The sequence below is a fragment of the Scyliorhinus canicula genome, chromosome 5 (assembly GCF_902713615.1).
Source record: "Scyliorhinus canicula chromosome 5, sScyCan1.1, whole genome shotgun sequence".
NCBI classification, from domain to species: Eukaryota; Metazoa; Chordata; class Chondrichthyes; order Carcharhiniformes; family Scyliorhinidae; genus Scyliorhinus; species Scyliorhinus canicula.
In genome coordinates this window covers 123,328,018-123,348,758 of record NC_052150.1, presented here as the reverse complement: position 1 = coordinate 123,348,758, position 20,741 = coordinate 123,328,018, and the positions used below count along the sequence as shown (strand labels likewise).

Sequence of the window (20,741 nt, the reverse complement as noted above, 5' to 3'; positions counted from 1 at the left end):
TGGTAATGCCATTGAATGTAATGAGGCAATGGTTAGATCCTCTCTTGTAGTTGATGGTCATTGCGTGGCACCTGTGTGGCACAAATGTAACTTTCCACTTGTCAGCCCCAATCTGGATATTGTTCAGGTCTTGCTGCATTTGGGCATGGACTGCTTCATTATCTGAGGAATCACAAATTGTGCTGAACATTGTGAAATCATCCGCAAACATTCCCACGTCTGACTTTATGATGGAAGCCAGGTCATTGATGAAGCAGCTGAAGATGGTTGGGCCGAGGACACTATCCTGAGGAACTCCTGCAGTGATGTCCTGGAGCAGAGATAATTGACCTCCAATCACTAAGACCATCTTCCTTTGTTCCAGGCATGACTACAACCAGAGGAGAGTTTCCCCTGATTCCCATTGACTCCAGTTTAGCCAGAGGTCCTTGATGCCATAATCGGTCAAATGCTGCCTTGATGTCAAGGGCAGTGACTCTCACCTCACCGCTGGCATTTAGCTCTTTTGTCCATATTTGAACCAAGACTGTAATGAGGTTAGGAACTGAGTGACCCTGGTGGAACCCAAGTTAAACGTTCGTGAGCAGGTTATTGCTGAGTAAGTGCCGCTTGATAGCACTGTTGATGATTTCTTCCATCACTTTGCTGATGATGGAGAGTAGACTGATAGAGTGGTAATTGGCCATATTGGATTTGTTCGGTTTCTTGTGTACAGGACACACATGGGCAATTTTCCACATTGCCGAGTAGATGCCAGCGTTGTAGCTCCAGTTTCTCCATGTTTTATGTAAAAAAATAAAAGTTTGGTCTTTTGAGCCAGAGTTCCATTCTGGAATCTTCCCAGCCAGTTATAACATCAACTGGGATCGTAACACCAAGCATCCTCTAAATGGAAATGCCCTGCATTATGGAAGTGCTGTATCTAATTGTGCTTTCATCAGTCTTCCGATATTGATCCTCAAAGTTTCATTCTTTTATTCCATTAAGAATGTCAATAGAAACTGTTGCTAACAATTAATTTTGCGTTATCCCACAGATCTCTGATTTTCATATTTTCAACCCATTAACTGTATCTTAAAAAGATCACGACTTCTGTCGAAAATCACTGTCATGCATGCAAGCCTCATACCTGTAAATTTGGCCTATTTTCAATCATTCGGACTTTCTCATCTATGTCAATCATTTTCTGTTTGCTTTCAGAGGAACAAGAACCTCCTATGGATGATTACGGAATATACGAATTTGTTGCCGTGCCAGAGTCAGCAGAGTTGCAACAGGTGGGTGTATTGATCTGCTGAGCAAGACCGGTTTAACAAGATTAATATTTGTTTAGTGCTTAACAGAACCTGCTACGTGTGTTTTTATTTAATCAGCTAGCTTTCATTTTGCTGAACAATCCAACTGTCAATGTAGAGATTGTGCTACTAGGAAAGGTTATTGTCATTTGCATCTGGAACCCTCACAGCCCACCTCTCACAAGAAACACCTTGCAGAAATAACACGTTAAAAACCAGGTCAGTTACGATGTCTAACACAATGGGTGGACATGATATTAAGATGCAATTAAAGTAGAATAAATAATTTGCCCAAAATGTTTTGGAAAATATTATTCTGGAAAGTAAACACAGCTTGGCATCATAGACTTCAGAGTTAGTTGTGAATTCTTGTAAATGTTTGAAGTTGGAAGAGGACGCTGGCTGGAAAGCTCTTAGGATATTCTATGAAGTATATTTAAAGTGTACTTACTGTTATAATGTAAGAAACGTTCCAAATTGTGCAAAGCAGGATTCCACAAACAGCAATGAAATGAAAATGAAATGAAAATCGCTTATTGTCACGAGTAGGCTTCAATTAAGTTACTGTGAAAAGCCCCTAGTCGCCACATTCCGTCGCCTGTCCGGGGAGGCTGGTACAGGAATCGAACCGTGCTGCTGGCCTGCTTTAAAAGCCAGCGATTTAGCCTGGTGAGCTAAACCAATGTGATCCTGAACAGGTAATCTGTTTTAGTTATATTGGTTGAGGGATAAATATTGGTCAGGGCACCAAGAGAACACACCTGCTCTTCTATGAAACCATGCACTTGTATCTTGGGACAGCACGGTAGCACAGTGGTTAGCTCTGTTGCTTCACAGCGCCAAGGACCCGGGTTCAATTCCCAGCTTGGGTCACTGTCTATGCGGAGTCTGTACGTTTTCCCCATGTCTGCGTGGGTTTCCTTCAGGTGCTCTGGTTTCCTCTCACAAGTCCCCAAAGACGTCCTTGTTCGGTGAATTGGACATTCTGAATTCTCCTTCTGTGCACCCGAACAGGCGCCGGAATGTGGCGACTAGGGGCTTTTCTCAGTAACTTCATTGCAGTGTTAATGTAAGCCTACTTGTGACAGTAAAGATTATTATTATTATTATTTTATGTAAAAGGGTGGATGAGGTCTCAGTTTCGCCTTTCATCTGAAAGCCAGTTAGTGGAACTCTCTGTCGGCAAGATCCTCGGGTCTGCCTGCAGCACAGCCATGCCCGTGGGTTTCCCGACAGCGTGAGATGGCCACAATAGAAAACCCCATTGGTTGGCTGCGGGAACGGAGAAGCCCACTGCCGGCAGCAACGCACCGCCCCAGGAAATGCGGCCGGTGGACTGGAGAATCCCGCCCAGTACCTCGGACAGTGTAGTATTCTCTCCGTACTGACCTGGACTTTCAGCTGAGAATTTGTGCTCAGGTTTCTGGAGTTTAACTTGAACTCAGAACATGCTGACTCAGAAGCAGCAGCGTTATCTGCTGAGACACAGCTCACACAAGTAGGCAAAAGTTTTTGAAGGACCTCCTGAGGGTGAGTGGAGAGTAAGAACTGACAGAAGTGAATCATTGTATTCATTGAAAGCATTGGGCTGTAAGTTTGTTTGGGCTGACTGGTCTTCAGTTCGACATCTTTTTCCTTCCGTGCACTGCTATGCTATTTTTGATGGTGTTCTTCTCTACAGTTATCATCACCTTCTTCAGTTTCTAGAAGCTGTGACATTTTATTCAGTGATATTATGTAAGATGCAGAAAGTTACTGTAATCTTGCAGTTATTCCGGTCTGCATTATAGTACTCTGCCAGACTTATCCAGGGATCTTAAACAATCCTTATGAATTCCTCAACTCTGCTGTGGCATATTCCTTCAAATCCCTTGGACCTTATTATATCAGTCCAGCCTCTCTGTCTGCAGAAGTGTTGCCAGAGTTGTCAGCATTACTAAACAAGATCACCCTAATCAGCAATCCGGATGCAGAGTTTTAAGTTATCAGAGCTAGTAGGGGGAGTGAGAGCTTCCTGGCATTATTATTTTTCAATTTAATCTTGTGGGCATTGCTGGCTGGGCCAGCATTTATTTCCCATCCCTAATTGCCCTTGAGAAGATGTTGGTAAGCTGCCTTCTTTAACTGCTGCTGCCCATGTGGTCAGGGATCACCAACCCCACAGTGTGTTATGATGCATTTCCATACCTTGTGCGTCTTTTGCGATTATGGGTATTCCTAGAACTAACCCAATACTAGATTTTCCTACATTTCTACTCAAGTTCACACCTACGAGAGATGTTCAATGACTCGCTATCGAGAGGGACCCTGACACCCATGCTGGCACAGGCCTCGATATAACTGATCCCTAAAAAAGACGAAGACCCAACAGAGCGCACCCCATCTCACTCCTAAACACTGATGCCACAATCCTTGTGAAGGCATTGGCGAGACGACTGGAGAGTTGCATGCCAGAGGTAGTCACGGAGGATCAGACGGGCTTTGTCAAGCGCAGACAACTAGGTGAACACCAGACGCCTGTTCAACATGATTATGACCTCACCCAGGCAGGAGACACCAGAAGTGATCATCTCTCTAGACGCAGAGAAAGCTTTTGACTAAGTGGAATGGAGGTACCTCATGGAGGTATTCAAACAGTTTGAGCTTGGGCCAGCCTACGGACAAATACCATCAGCTCTGGATACATCCAGCTGCACAGAGGCATGAGGCAGGGATGCTCATTATCGCTGCTACTACTTGCCCTGACAATTGAGTCGCTGACTATCACCCTCAGATCAGCGAAAGGGTGGAGAGGCATCCAGAGGGAAGACAGGGAGCATAGAGTCTCACTCTATGTGGATGAAGTGCTCCTCTACATCTCAAATCAACGAGTCAGCATGAAAGAATAATGGACTCTTAAGGCAGTTTGGAAGCTTCTCAGGTTACAAACTCAACCTGAGCAAGTGCGAAATCTTCCCTGTCAACCCGCTTGGGGGGGGGGGCTGGGGCAGTGGAATCAGAGCTTAGGAAGTTGCCGTTCAAGCTGGCTCAAACCAAATTCTGATACCTGGGGATCAAAATTGCCCACGACTAGACACGGATCCACAAGTGGAACCCATCTGGTGGTGGTGTTAAAGAGTGACCTGCGGAGGTGGGACTCACTCCCACTTTGGTGGGGAGAGTGCAACAATCAAAATTAACGTGCTGCATAGCTTCCTCTTCCTGTTCAAATCACTCCTGAACTATATCCCTAAGGCCTTCTTCACCAAAGTCGACAAATTAATCAGTGTTTGTGTGTGTGAGAGCGGGAGGTGGTGATGGAGGTGGGGGAGGGGGGAAGAATGCTAGGATCTGTTTGAACTGCATGCAGAAAAATACTTTTCACTGTACCTCAGTACATGTGACAATAAACAAATCCAATCCAAAGAGCATCCTACAAAGAAGGAGGAATTTGGGGGCCCAGCTCTTCCGAAATATCTATTCTACCACTGGGCCCCTAACAAAGAAAGAGCACAGGGGTGGATCAAAGAGCCAGGAGCAGAATGGGTAAGAATGAAGGAGAACTCCTGCACAGGAATATCCCTCTGAGCACTGGCCATAACCAGTCAAGTACCCAATGTGCCCAGTGGTAGTGGCCAAGCTAAGGACATGGAATCAACTCAGGTACCACTTCAATCTGGTTGCAATGTCCACCATGGCCCCCCCCATCTGCATGAACCATAGATTCACCCCTGTGACAATAGGCACCTTCTTCAAAAGGTGGAGACAGGACCAAAGAGTACTCAAGGTAGGGTACCTAAATATAGACGGCAGATTAGCAACCCCGCAGCAACTAACAGACAAGCTTCAGCTCCTGAAAGGGAATGGGCTCAGTAAATGAAAAAAAGTAACTTCTTGGGCAAGGAGACCTCTACGTTACCCTCGCTACCAGGACAGAGTTCTAACCTCGGGTGAACTAGGGGATGGTAACTGCACTGACATGTAAGGATGACTGCTAGAGGTTTGGTCACCGCTGGACAAGACATGGGAAAAGTGGAAGAGCTCAGAGCACGGATAGGGGGAGGACTCTGGATTGAAGCACTGTGTAGGGCAAACTCTACCTTATCATGTGCAGGCTGTGCCTAATGCAGCTAAAGGTGGTGCACAGGGTGTGCTTGACCAGAACACACATGAGCAGATTCTTCCCGGAGGTGGAGGACAAGTATGAATGGTGCCAGGGAGCCCTGGCCAATCACACCCACATGCTCTGGTCCTGTCCCGGATTTGTGGGGTACTGCACTGCCTTTTTCAGGGCCATGCCCAAGGTTGTGTGGGTGAGGTGTGGAGCCATGTCCACTAGTGGTGGTCTTCGGGTTATCAGAACAGCGAGAACTCTTTACGGGGAGAGGGGCAGATTCCCTGGCCTTTGCCTCCCTGATTGCCCGCTGGAGACTCTGGAGGCACCCAAGGCCGCCAACTGGCTGTCCGACTTAGCAGAATTTCATAAGTTGGAAAAAAATAAAATTCACCATTCGCGAGTCGGACGAAGGCTTCTGCAGCATGTGGAAGCAATTCACCAGCTTGTTCCAAGACCTGCTTGTGACCAGCAACCAATAAGGGAGGGGGGGGGGGGGGGGGAGATGGATGGGGAGGGAGGACTGAAATAGATAATGGAAGAAGAGAAGGTGGGGAGAGAGGGAGGTTAGTAGGGAATAGGAGAAAGTGAGGTGGGAAACACCAATCAGAATACAGGGTAAGCAGGGCAGAGGAGCCAGAGGGGACCAAGGGCAAGGAAGCACACGGGTGCGACCGCAATAACAACACCAAGGTACACCTGGGTGGCAGTAAACAAGCCCCTTTTATATTTTAATACCAGGAAACAACATGTATATAATTAATTCAATACGGTTGTGGTATCCGATCACTGCGGGCCAAAGTTCGGGGCCCCATTCCTGTATATATGTTACCTTTGTATGCATATCTTTTTATTTTTCTTTCGTATTCCCATTTAGTAGATTTATCTTTATTTTTGGGTGATCTTCCTTGCAATTTTGTTATAAATAAATGTAAACCAATCAAAACATTTTTTAAAAAAGCTTTGCTGACTTTTTTCTTTTTCCCATGTTTACCACCGCTGTAATTTTCATGGCTTCCAAATTATTCACTATGGTTTTGATGCTCTTGTGGCTCAGTACATCAATTTTGGGTTCGGAGAAATCTATTCCCAGTAAACTTCCAATCCCTCTCATCTCTCTGCCTGTCATGAACTGGAAGGGTGCGTAACCTGTAGAATGAGCGACAGTGTTTCTATTTGTCATAGAAGTGAATGGAAGAACCATATTTTAGGTGGGATTGTGCTGTTGAACAGTTTTCCGAATCATATTCTTGAACATTCGATTTATTCTTTCCCCAATACCACTGGTCTGAGGGTGGTAGACTATGTGGAATTTCTGCTGTATGCCCCATAACTTCGTAACGTTCTGCATGACGCTACCAGTCAAGTGGATACTTGATCTAAATGCATGTTCAATAAGCATTTTCACCATTTTGTGGGTGGTATTAGTTGTGGTTGGAAATCCCTCTATCCATTTAGTGAACATATCAACAATGGCCAAGATGTATTTCTAACCCAGCTTGCATGGTGATAAGGGTCCTACATAATCTATTTGTCGGCTTTCCCTGTCCATCTACGGGCCTAGTGTGTCTCATCTCTCCTTTGCTGGCATATCTGTCTGGGCTGGTTTGAGAGCACACTAGACAGTTATTGACATAAGGAGATTCTCAACTGCAGTGTTTACATCTTCTTCCACCTGTCAGGGAAAACAATATTGTTTCTGGAGCTTGGGATTGGGTTCTTCTAGCAGGGCCTTTCTCTGGGTTTTTCTGCAATCGTGTTCGGTGTTTGTCTTGGTAGTTCTGCAGAAGGTGTTGGACAGCCTCATCCAAAGTCAGGTCCTCGGGCTTCAGGTACAATGCTGCGAGATTACAATCTCTCTCCGTATACAGCCTACTTTCCACAACTTTCCAAATACTGCAAATAACAATCCTTGTTCCCTCAAGAAATTGATAACCGTAATATTTTTGCTATTCTGGCTTCACAGTTTAAACATAGTACAGGGGTGTTTAAAAGAACAGTTTCTCATGATGAAGATTATGGGCACAGTGCTGTAGCTTGTTATTGATGACCTGTCAGTCAGACCACTGAGGGTTATGCGCTCTGAGGTCAATATTAGGGTGTCAAGTGTCCTTGTTGGTTTCCACTGTTCTGGATCCTACAGTCTCCCATAGAAATGTGGCAGAGTGCCTTGTACCCTGCAGATTACTATAGAATATCTGAATTTATCCCAGTCACCTTGACACATCAGTTGTGAGGCAGGCGCTGTCATTGTGGTGATGTGACCCTGTGGTTTTCCCAGCCCTCGAGTGTGGGGTGTACTCTTAGAGTAGTGACTGAGGACATTGGATGGGATCTACCGTTTCTGCCTTCCAGAGCTAGTTGCCTAGGTTGAGAGCCTTCTGGTGACCTTGGTGCGGGTAACCCATCCCATCAAATTTGGATGTACTTGTGTGCATTTCAAACAATTGGGGGTAGAATAAGTAAGTGTCTGGCCCCCTGGAGTCCCATCCTCTTGGCGGGTTGTGATAGGTGCAATAGATGTGGAGGGTTGCAAGTTTCTCAGTTCTCCTTGGTCACTGCCTGGAATCCTCCTCCCTGGAATATTGACCAACTTCCCAATCTATGGACCCCCAATCAATGCCCCATTAGTATCCTCACCTTCGCCATCTACTCTTGGCAATATATTGCCAAATGCACAGATAATCCCTCGTTGTGCGGCCAACCTGCGTTTTAACTCGGAGATCTGTCCCTAGCATTTGGTATAGTGGGTCTCAATACTGACCCACCTAACTTTATCATTGGACCACATTCATTGCAATTTATAAGTCCTCACATTTCTGTTCCATTTGAGTCAGTAGGTCGCTGAGCAGTTAGGACAGTTTCTCCTCTCTGTCACGGCTGTAATCAGTCCTTTCAGCCTGAATCTGGGACTGACACATAAATACTATCAAATTCTGAATTTTATTTTCTTTACACTGATTTTCCCCATCCATCTGGGAGATGCAGATCTCTAATGCCTCTTTATTTCCCCTCAGTTTCTCTATCTCTTCTTTAATTTCTAACTCCTTTTCTTTATCATCTAACTCTTTTAAACATGAGGCTACGGTCATATATTAGCTAATTTCTTGGCTTCTGTTCTCTGGCCATCTTGAGTCTCTTTCCAGTGTTGCTCTCCTGTGAGCCCCAGACCCCTATTTGTCTTTATCGCAAATTGTATTCATTGAGGCCATTTGGCCTATAAATATTTATGAATTTCCAGTTTCCATTCAGGTTTTCCCCAGCCATTTATTTTAAAAAAATTACTTCACATTCACGCAAATACGAACAATTGTCCCTACCTATTCTTGTCCAGTACTGAGTTCGGAACCTTCACAAAGGTGACTCCAAGACAAGGGTCTTATCTGGGTATCAACTCTGTTCTGCTTATTTCACTGTTAATCCAGGAAGAAAGACCTTCATGTGGTGACAAGTACCTGGTTACGAGGAAATTACCACTCTATAATTTTATGTTTAAAATACAACTAGTTTATTAGCAGAATGTAAAATCTATAATGCACAAGCTTACTTCTTGCACAAAGTGATACTACTATATATGTGGATGTTATCAGCCCCCTATTTCAGCTGTTCACTAAGTCCCGGACCCAGGGTCTTCTTCTTGCCATTGAGCATTTGTCCTCCCTACAGACCTTGGAGCCGACTCCTTTTGATGCCCCTTCAGAGCATCCCGCCCCTTGCATCAGCCAAAACTCACATGATCCTTAGCAGCTGTTAATTAGTTTAAAAGACAGTTTAAATACATTAAACAATCCCACCCAATCTTGCAGCTGTTGATTAAATTAAGCAATCCTACTGTCTAGTTCCCAATTCCTAACCTGACCAACCAACCAACCACAAGCCTCACTGCCTGTCTGGAGTTTGACCATCGGCCTGGCTGTATGGTCCCTTGCATTAACAAACATTCTACTATGTGCTGATAATGATTCCAGCCTATTTGTAGTGATCTCAATATGTCCATAAACATGTTGGTTCTACTCTATCCAATTTGACCAATTTCTTCAGGCTGCAAAGGGGACATTGCAGGTAATGGTGTTCCCATTCATCTGCTGCCCTTGCCCTTCGAGGTGGAACCTATGGAGAAAGCATAATTTTCTTGTTTGTGAAACTTGAGAAGATTTTGATTTGAGGTTTTGAGTGTTCAATCAATTGCTCCTTGTAACTGTGGGCAACCTGCCAGTCAGTAAAATTTAATATCTATCCCTCAGGCTAGTCATTGAAAACAAAATGAGTCCTTGTAATGTACCTGAAGAAAGTATTAATGACCTTAATTTTAGACTTGGGAGCTGCTTCTTGTCTAATGTGTCAAAGGTGACCAGATTTAGCCTGGAAGGATCCAATTACAAACAACATCAAGGTAGTGCGAACTGTGACTGGTACGGACATTGCAGATCTTCTGGTTAAAACTGCCTGCAAATCTTCATGCAGCATCATTTCTCTTGTTCTTCAGGTGGGAGTACTGCTGTCTAAAGCAGTGATGTGTCAGATAAATATTTCTGGCTGTGTATATTTTGTTGAGTTGTTATATACATGTAGAAAGCAAACATCTTTGATCAACCATTAATGGCTTCTCAATTAGCCTTTCCACATCAAGTTTCCCATTGGAATGCTGCAAAGCTGACTAAGTATGGCTGGAACATCCAGAACACTGAACATCTCAGCACACAGATGAAGTAACAGCAACCTTCAACTCCAGCAAACAAAGCTTTCCTCAATTTGACATAAAAAGAGAAAAAACTGAAAATACTGAGATCTGACACCATCGCACAAATACAGATATTGGCTGAATTTCGGGCCTCACTGATGTCAAGGATGGAGGTGTTCGAGGCCTAAGCATGTGAGGCTCGGTTGAGAGCCTAGGCAACAATTATCATATGAGAACACCTGCTCCCCAGAGGAATCATAGAATCCTTACAGTGCAGAAGGAAGTCATTCAGCCCATCAAGTTTGCACCGAGCCTCTGAAAGAGGACTTCTCCCAAGCTCACTCCCCCACCCTATCCTAATAACCTCTTTTGGACACGAAGGGGAAATTTACCATGGTGAATCCACCTAACCTGCACATCTTTGGACTGTGGGAAGAAACCCACGCAGACACGGGGAGAATGTGCAAACTTCACACAGTCACCCAAGACCGGAATTGAACCCGGGTCCCTGTGCTGTGAGTAGGCAATGCTAACCATTGTTTGATTGACAGCACGGACTCTCTGACCTCTCCTGTCAATTTTACTGTTTGTTTACACAAGTTAAATAGTTTCAAGGACTTGTGGTTAGTGGTTTTTGAAATTTCAAAGGGCCTGTATGATTGACAGTTTTGATTTACATGAAAACTTATTAAATACCTTTTGCTGGTGCTGAATGTTTATTTTCTTCCCTCCGCTATCTTAGATTTATCGTGCAGCACATTCTAGAGACAGCCAATGGCAGGAGCAGCACAACATTGAAGTTGCGTGGTTTCCACTCTATCCCAGACCTTCCCTTTGTTCTTCGTCCCCCTATCCACTTCCACAACATAAAATCAATCACATTTCCACCTTCCTTCAGCTCTGAAGAAGAATCACATTGGATTTGAAGCATTAACTCTTTCTTTGCCTCTCTGCAGATGCTACCAGACTTGCCGAGTATTTCCAGCACTTTCTGTTTTTGCAACATGGGAGTCGTATTTTTTCATTATGCTAAAATGCTGTGAACATTCTAAATCATCGTTTGATGTGGTGTTTTTCTTTAGTGAATGGGAATTAATTTTAAGCCTAAAGGATATATGTTCCTCATCTAATATGTCCTAGGTTCGGCCAGAAAAAATAAGTACGGTGTATGATATTATTCGAGTACCAGATGTTCACACGACAGTTTATGAAGTAATTTGCCATTCACCAAAGACATCCTGATGCCTGATCATAACAGGTAGAAATGGTTTTCTTTTGAATTTCCTAATTATGCATCTTGCCATTCCTTAAGTTTTTAGATGTTCAGCAGAGATTGGATGACACACTGAGTTAGATTGCTGAGATGAATGTGCTTTATTTCTGTTGCCTGGAGAAGTACTAGCACAGTAAGATGTTTTATTACCATAAGACATAGGAGCAGAATTAGACCACTCGGCCCATCGAGTCTGCTCCGCCATCCAATCATGGCTGATATTTTCTCATCCCATTCTCCTGCCTTCTCCCCATAACCCCTGATCCCCTTATTAATCATGAACCTATTTATCTCTGTCTTAAAGGCACTCAGTGAATTGGCCTCCACAGCCTTCTGCGACAAAGAGTTCCACAGATTCATCACCCTCTGGCTGAAGAAATTCCTCTTCATCTCTGTTTTAAAGGATTGTCCCTTTAGTCTCAGATGGTGTCCTCTAGTTCTAGTTTTTCCTACAAGTGGAAACATCTTCTCCACGTCCACTCTATCCAGGCCTCGCAGTATCTTGTAAGTTTCAATAAGATCCCCTCTCATCCTTCTAAACTCCAACAAGTATAGACCCAGAGTCCTTAAACATTCCTCATACGACAAGTTCTTCATTCCAGGGATCATTCTTGTGAACCTCTTCTGGACCCTTTCCAAGGCTAGCACATCCTTCCTTAGATACAGGGCCCAAAACTGCTCACAATACTCCAAATGAGGTCTAACCAGAGCCTTACACAGCCTCAGAAGTGCATCCCTGGTCTAGTATTCTAGCCCTCTTGACATGAATGCTAACATTGCATTTGTCTTCTTAACTGCCGACTGAACCTGCACATTAACCTTAAGAGAATCGTGAACAAGGACTCCCAAGTCCCTTTGTGCTTCTGATTTTTGAAGCATTTTCCCATTTAGAAAATAGCCTATGCCTAAATTCCTCCTTCCAAAGTGCATAACCTCACACTTTTCCACATTGTATTTCATTTGCCACTTCATTGCCCACTCTCCTAACTTGTACAAGTCCTTCTGCTGCCCCCTTGCTTCCTCAATACTACTTGTCCCTCTACAGATCTTTGTATCATCTGCAAACTTAACAACAGTGCCTTCAGTACCTTCTTCCAGATCATTAATGTATATTGTTAAAAGTTGTGGTCCCAGCACAGACCCCTGAAGCACACCACTAGTCACCGGCTGCCATCCTGAAAAAGACCCCTTTATCCCCACTCTCTGCCTTCTTCCAGTCAGCCAATCCTCTATCCATGCCAGGATCTTACCCTTAACACCATGGGCTTTTAACTTATTTAACAGTCTTCCATGCGGCACCTTGTCATAGGCCTTCTGGAAATCTAAATAAATCATATTCACTGGTTCTCCTTTGTCTAACTTCCTTGTTACCTCCTCAAAGAACTCTAACAGATTTGTCAGACATGACCTCCCTTTGACAAAGCCATGCTGAATCAGTCCTATTTTACCATGCACTTCCAAGTACTTTGCGATCTCATCTTTAATAACAGGCTCTAAAATATTACCAATGACTGAAGTCAGGCTAACCGGCCTATAATTTCCCGTCTTCTACCTCCCTCCCTTCTTAAACAGTGGTGTGACATTAACCACCTTCCTCTGGGACCCTTCCTGCCTCCAGTGATTCCTGAAAGATCATCACTAATGCCTCCACAATTTCCTCTACTATCTCGTTTAGGACCGTGGGGTGCAGTCCATCCGGTCCAGGTGACTTATCCACCTTCAGACCTTTCAGTTTCCCCAGAACCTTCTCCTTAGTAATAGTCACTGCACTCACCTCTGCTCCCTGGTTCTCCTGGAGCTCCGGCATTCCACTGGTGTCTTCCACCGTGAAGACTGATGCAAAGTAACTATTCAGTTCGTCTGCCATTTCTTTGTTTCCTATTATTACTTCTCCAGCCACATTTTCCAGTGGTCCAATGTCTATTTTTGATTCTCTTATCTTTTATGTTGAAAAAAATCTCTTCCTATCTTCCTTTATATTACGAGCTAGCTTGCACTCATATTTAATCTTCTCCCCTCCCCTTTTTGCTTTTTTAGTTGTCCTTTGCTTGCTTTTAAAGGCCTCCCAATCCTCTGGTTTCCCACTAATCCTTGCCACTTTGTATGCTTTTTCTTTAGCTTTTATGCTGTCCTTGACATCCCTTGTCAGCCATGGATGCCTTGTCCTCCCCTTAGCATGTTTCCTCCTCCTTGGGATGAATATCTGTTCCTAATAACCCCCAAAATCCCCTGCCATTGCTGTTCCACTGTCTTCCCTGCTCGGCTCCTTTTCCAATCAACTCTGGCCAGTTCCTCCCTCATGTCTTTGTAGTTTTTTAATTGTAATACCGTTACATCTGATTGCAGCTTCTCCCTCTCAAACTGCAGTGTAAATTCTCTCATATTGTGGTCACTGCTCCCTAAGGGTTCCACCACCTTAAGTTCCCTAATCAAGGGTTAAGCTGAATTCCCTAAGTCACATCTATTTAAATGGTGCAAATGGCGCTAGAGCCAGTGGTGGAGATTTTGAACACGGACACAAATCTGCTGCAACGTTGGTAGGAAATCTTAGGTGGCCACCTGAACATGTGGGTAAGAGACATCAATCCATTTCTGGTTTGTGCCTCATTTCCATATGATGAGTTAGCTGACAGCACTGCCCATGCTGGTTATCAGCAGCTCTGTTGTTAGAAAGGAGCAAGAGTTCAGGTCAGAGCTCCATGAAGTTATCCTTCTTGACCATCTCAAGTTTGTTCAGTAGTTGATCAGTACTCTTCCACATTCAGTGTTGTACCCACCGCGCGATAGCAGCTTTGGGTTTGGCATTTGTTTGATGGCAGTTTAAAACAAGCCAGACCTTGCAGGACTTTCATCATGGTGGGCAGGATATGGAAGCTCTCGGTGACCAAACTGAGTGAAAAAAGGTGGGAATGGCCATGGAGGATAGAAATGAAGGCTCAGGAACATTTTGAAGATATGTTACAGGATTTTGGGGGCCTTAAGGATTGAGGAGATTAAATGATAGAGACAGGGAGACGATTCCATTGAAGGGCCAAATTTTGAGCAGGTACCAATGTTGATGGGGCCTTTCTCAAAGGGTACAAGCAGCTAATTTCAGTACTTTAAGTGCTAGCAGCCAAAGCACAGACTTGTTGCCAACATTTATAAAGAATTATCATTGAAAAATGATGGTTGAGGCAGGCCTTTCAATAGGCCTGCTCCCGGATCGTTGCATCTTGGTTCCTCTGTTGCGTCTCCTGCGTGAGATGGAAGACCCACCTCAGACATAAAGTGGGACCTCTCAGCAGGAAAATCTCAGTTTGTGGCAGCCAGGCAATGGAAGCCGGATCACAATGGGGGACCTTTCCCGCCTTCTGATTTCCATCTCCAATGGCAAAATCCAGACCAAGGTGTTACTCTACCATTAAAATTAAGTTAGATATAAATCTTAAACAACCTGGATAAATCACAATTTCTACATGGTAATTCGATACAGAATATTATAGGATGACTAAACTCCAGTCTACAAATTGTAAACCTCTGGTTTATAAATAAAGCACACCTTATCCTGACCTATGTCTATTGGATCACGGTTTAAGACCTGTGGTTACCATAGTTTTAACAAACTTGGCAATTTTCTATTGCAATAAAATGAATGAACCACCCTCCCCCATTCATCGGAATGACTGAGTGAGATAACAGCCTCTGCTGCAAATGATTGATATTAAGGGCAGCACGGTAGCATAGTGGTTAGCACAATTGCTTCACAGCTCCAGGGTCCCAGGTTCGATTCCCGGCTTGGGTCACTGTGCGGAGTCTGCACGTTCTCCCCCGTGTGCGTGGATTTCCTCCGGGTGCTCCGGTTTCTTCCCACAGTCCAAAGATGTGCAGATTAGGTGGATTGGCCATGCTAAATTGCCCTTAGTGTCCAAAATTGCCCTTAGTGTTGGGTGGGGTTACTGGGTTATGGGGATAGGGTGGAGGTGTGGGCCTGGGTAGAGTGCTCTTTCCAAGAGCTGGTGCAGATTCGATGGGCTGGATGCCTCCTTCTGCACTGTAAATTCTATGATTAACCTTTTACAAAAGGTAAATGCACTGACAGCTGAGTGTTTCTTCAGATCCAAAGGTGACAGAAGTCACATGTGGTAGTCTGAATTTTCAGTGTGCTTATGAACAGATCTTACCATTTCCACTTTCTAAGTATTCATTTTTTTATTCACATGCACAAGTTAGATGTATTCTGTGTATATTGTAAATAAGGCAGGCAAACTGTTGTGAACACATGCAATTCACAGTACAGTAAACTTGCATTTTCTCTTTTTTGCCAGTTGGTATTTTGTCACACGCAAGAAGATTGAGACAACTATGCAATGACTGTGTGTTTTGACAACAAACTGCAATGACAGCAAAGGTCGGACATCAAAAAATGGAATGTTTTGCATTCCAGCAATTTGGTGAATCAAAAAGAAGCATATGGTCCCAAGAAAGAAAAAATACCGATGCAGTTTGTAAAATGTATTTATCTATACAGTTCTATCAATGTATGATTTTAATTTTTCAGGTTTCAGCAGAAAATGTAATATATAATTGAGAATATGTTTCATGACTACAATTCATTTTTAAGCATTACACAATGATTGTGTTTACTCTGAAATTTTCTTTGTCATTCTATATAGGTTTACATTTTCTATGAGATTTCTAATTACATAATGATATGCAGAATGAATTTATAGATAAAGAAATTTTGAAAAGTCAGATCTAAATCTTAATTGAGCCCAGATTGGTGGGACGGTGTCTTCCTTTTTGTTAGCAATCAGAATACTACCTTCAATTATTTTAGGAAAACCCAATGTTGCTTCTAGTTGCCATAATATTACAGTGCAACTGTGGATTATATTGGCAATTAATTGATAATGTAGCTCAGAAAGTCTATAAAAATAGATACAGCCACTGAAATTGTCAGTAGTGTTAGAGAGATGGTTCCATCGGATTAGGGTTAAAGTACATTGTTGATAGAATTTTATCCTGCATTGACCTGGGAGTGCTCAACATTGATACTGGAAAGCAGAATGTAGAAAAGTGTTCCATTTGCTGAAACAAATAACACGTTAAAAACATACAGAAAAATATTCAAAATCGCTATTTCTGAAGTAGCAAAATATTTCAAACAATTCTTGGCACTTATCTATCAGTCACTAGCAACTGATGCATTCTCCATGGCAGCACCTTTGCTAATCAGATTCCACAACACTTCCTTCTCAAACAGAATAAGTTGTTTCTTTCCACTTATACTGGTATTCTTGTGAAATGTCCTGATGAGTGCAAGACACTCAGCAATACTCATGTTTTGTACTACCAAACAACTAGTCATAACTTTGCATGCTACAAACAGATGCCTACTTATATATGTCATATCCTGTGTACATAACGCAAATATACTTTGTTCAAAAATCCAATAAAAGACATTTATTTAAAAAAACTCAGTTACATATTACTAACAAGTTGTGGCTTTTTAGGGAAGTTTTAAAAACGTTGGAGAGTAAAAGGGGAAGTTCTTGTTAGTTCAGTAATTTCCAATTGATTGTATCCATAGAGAGTTCAATAGCACACCCAATGGAGAATTGTAGAACTACTGACAGTAACATCTGGATTTCTTCATTTAACTGCACAGAAACTGTTGTCAGTTTCAAGGAATGGTGAACACAGATAATTTCACTGTCATTATTACTGGAATATCTTTTTTTTTAATTTAAAGTATTCAATTCTTTTTTTTTCCAATTAAGAGGCAATTTGGCATGGCCAATCCACCTACCCTGCACATCTTTGGGTTGTGGGGATGAGACCCACGCAGACATGGGGGTTACTACTGGGATATCTGAAAGGGGAAAGGAATCAGCACAATATATTTTCCTACAAATTGATCATACAGTATTTCATGATTATAGATTTATTTTGCTGCATTAAACTTCTGTAGTTGTTATTTTTTGTACCATTTGGTGTTTTTGTTGCTGAAAAGTTTGGATTTTGGAAGTAAAATGTGTTGCAAAATATAAAATAAACAAAAGCACAGGTTGCCTGAAAAATAATTGCCATGGAGATATCAATAGGACTGGAGATATCAATATATTTGTTTAAAAAAAGGATTAGTTCTTAATTTGCTTTTGTAAAACATGGCAACATCTCACTGGAGACACAAAATATTATTTGCTGTGAAATTAGTAGGATTGTAGAATAAAATGCTACACAATAAATCTCTGTTTCCTATGAAGAACTATTTTTCCTCAATTAAGTATTCACATGTTCAAGTCAGTAACACGTGTAACATCAATGAAGTAAGAGTCCGCAGTGCAAACCGGGGGCACAGTGTAGCCCGGTTGGACACAGGGATATGCACCATGCTAACATGTCAGCCTTTCACTCCCTGCAGACAATGGATATTGGAATACAACCAGCAATGGTGGCCTTCCTAGTCGCTGCAACCCTGGGGGATGCATTGCAGTGAATGAGCTGGAGTTGTTCGAGGAGGAGGAAGCTGCAGCAGCGGATCATGCCCCAGAGAAACAGGAGGCAGACGCTGAGGATGGAGAACTGGCCACCCAGTAAGCCGAGGAGGTGCAAAGGAGGTGCCGCATGTGGCTTCATGTGTACCAGCAGCGCCTGTCATTCAAAACCTGCCGGACCGGGCATACTTTCGAAGACTTCGGCTGAGCAGCGGACAGAGCGACATATCTGCCAAATCATTGCGCACCTGGAACCGGGAGTATGCGGGAGGCCACTCGCTCCCGGTAGCTGGCAAAGTTGCGGCTGCCCTGAACTTCTATGCCACGTGGTCCTTCCAGGTGCCGAGTGGGGACCTGTCTGGGATTTTACAGAGCTCAGTGCACACGTGTATCCACTCAGGTATGGAGGCCCTGTATGCCCAATCGACACAATAGATCCATTTCAAAGTGGACCGAGCCCACGAGGACCACCATCGCCAAGATGCCCTGGGTCCAGGGGTGATCGACGGGATGCATGTAGCCGTACGAGCACCGGCAGATGACAGGCGACTCTATACAAACCAAAGGGGTTCCGCACAAAGAACAAAGAGAAGAAAGAAAAATTACAGCACAGGAACAGGCCCCTCAGCCCCCCAAGCCTGCACCGATCCAGATCCTCTATCTAAAACTGTTGCCTATTTTCTAAAGAACAAAGAAAAATTACTCGATGAACTTGCAGCTAGTGTGTGACCATCATATGCACATCATGCCTAATACCCGGGCAGTGTGCACAATGCCTTCACCCCGACACACTCAATGATTCTCAGCCTCTTCAAGGCACATCCCCGACTGGGGGCTTGGCTCCTAGGCAATGGGTTATCCACTGCGGTCGTGCTTGATGACGCATATCTGGTGGCCGATGTAGAGACCCGCTACAATGACAGCCATGCAGTGACGAGGAGTGTGATCGAGCGGTGTTTACCGGGGAGTGTCCACAACAGCTACATCCTGGGGAAGCCGGTCATCCCCGGCCTCTTCGAGGAACACCCCAGGATGGGCGGCTGGCTCATGGGGGATGAGGGATAAATGCTGAGGACCAGGCTAATGGCGCCAGTATGAAGGTTGGTGATCAAAACGGAAACCCGGTACAACAAGGCCCATGTGGCCACCCGGGCTGTAATTGAGCGGTGCATTGGACTACTCACGATGCAGTTCCGATGCCTTGACCACTCGAATGGTGCCCTGCAAAACACTGCCCAGAGGATCACCCACTTTGTGGTGGTCTGCTGTGCCCTGCACAACCTCGCACAGTAGTGTGGCAACGCGCTGGAGGTTGGTGATGAGGAACATGTGACCAGCTCTGGGGAGGAGGATGAGGAGGACGAGGATGTTGAGGTGGCGTCGGACCAGCAGGGGCGGGAGGACGAGGCAAGGGAGGGGCGGGAGGACGAGGCAAGGGAGGAACCCAAGGACCAGTCGGAGGCTGCAGGACAGGCGGCAGCGGCGAGGGCCTGGCAAGCCCGGAGGGCCAGGGAGGCCCTCATATTCGCCCAATTCACTCAGGACGTGACCTGGTCCATCACCCACTACTCCCTTTTCCCACCCTCCCAAGGTGTGTGTCACAACACTCCAGAGTGCTGGGACTATGTCGGCACCATCAGCGGGTCACTGTTGCGGGTGGGGGGGTGGGGGGGTGATGATAACCTGCTGAGCGCTGGTGCTCCTCAATCTATGCCATAATCTGACCGCTGCCTGGCTGCTGAGTGCTCTCTCACGCCCATCACCTGCACGCGGTGTGCCCAGGGGGCAGGGGGAGATGCCTGGAGAGATGGGCCAAGGGTTCGGAGGTCGGCCTGCATTATGGAAGAAAGTGACAGAGTCTCCGAGTTGGCACTCAGTGGCTCCTCCTCCAGGTCAGGGCCCTGGGGTTTGTAGTGATCTCTGTATATTTTAATACATGAAGGGTTAATATGTAGTTAGTATAGTCAGATGATCACTAGATGGCAACACTAACAAGAGGTATATAAACAGCCACTATCTGTTTTCCCGCTCTCTTTCGATGTGTTGTAGCTAGGGGATAGACGAATATCAAAGTCAGAGTGTAAAGTATATATTTCATTGTTAATCTAATTCTTTGTCTAGTTCAAATCCTAGTATAAGTATTGAAGAAAAGAACTCAAAACTAAATTGATTAGTTACTCAATAAATTATTTGTTATCAACAGGACGACTTCGAGCATTCATCATCGAAGTTAATTTCAACTCGGCAGAAACAAATGAGTAACAAATATTACTCCGAAGTAATATAACAGGGTTCACCTTGGGTTGGAGGAGCAGCTGGCTTCAGCCCCAGATGTCCCTGCATCATCTGACTCTGCCAGCCCTAGCAGTTCCCCATGGTCCGCATCATCGTGTCGACACTCTTGGCGATGCTTCTCAGTAACTGGGCCATGCTCTGCAGCACCTCGGGAATGCCCACCTGCGGTTGGGATAATCTTCCAGCGCTTCGGCCATTCCTATGTGAGAGTGGGACACGTCCCGCAGAACCTCATCTAGGTCAGCCTGGTACTGGGTGACTTCCCTCAGCAAGGCAGACTTTCTGCCTAGAACCTCACCATGGCCATCACAGACTGCACAATGCCTTGGACACCTTCACTAATGGTGCCGACATCATGCACCAGGCTCTCCACTGTGGTCGCCACCCTCGCAGTGTTGGCCTCGGTGTCACTCATTGCCGGCAACATCTCCCGCGGACTCCTCCAAGCCATCTCCTGGGACTCCTCCAAGCGGCTATGGATTTGCTGGAGTGTCGCTAACATCTCCCTCTGAATGTCCCAGCCATTTCCTAACATCTCCCATCGGCTCCGGGTAACCCTGTCCACAGGCTCAACATCAGGCTGGGATCCCATCTGGGTCCTGGGATTCAGCAAACCATCGACTGC

General features: G+C 44.6%; 1 protein-coding gene across 2 annotated transcripts in view; it reads left to right on the top strand.

The window, feature by feature from the left end:
- hepacam2 (HEPACAM family member 2) overlaps positions 1–17,577 on the top strand; it is a 168,349-nt gene extending 150,772 nt beyond the window's left edge. For both annotated transcript variants that reach the window (XM_038797580.1, XM_038797579.1), the window contains 3 exons: positions 1,201–1,277; positions 11,210–11,327; positions 15,650–17,577. In XM_038797580.1, coding sequence (XP_038653508.1) covers positions 1,201–1,277; positions 11,210–11,311 — 179 coding nt within the window. In that variant the 3' untranslated portion in view covers positions 11,312–11,327; positions 15,650–17,577. The remainder of the gene's footprint in view (positions 1–1,200; positions 1,278–11,209; positions 11,328–15,649) is intronic.
- Positions 17,578–20,741: the final 3,164 nt, after the last annotated feature.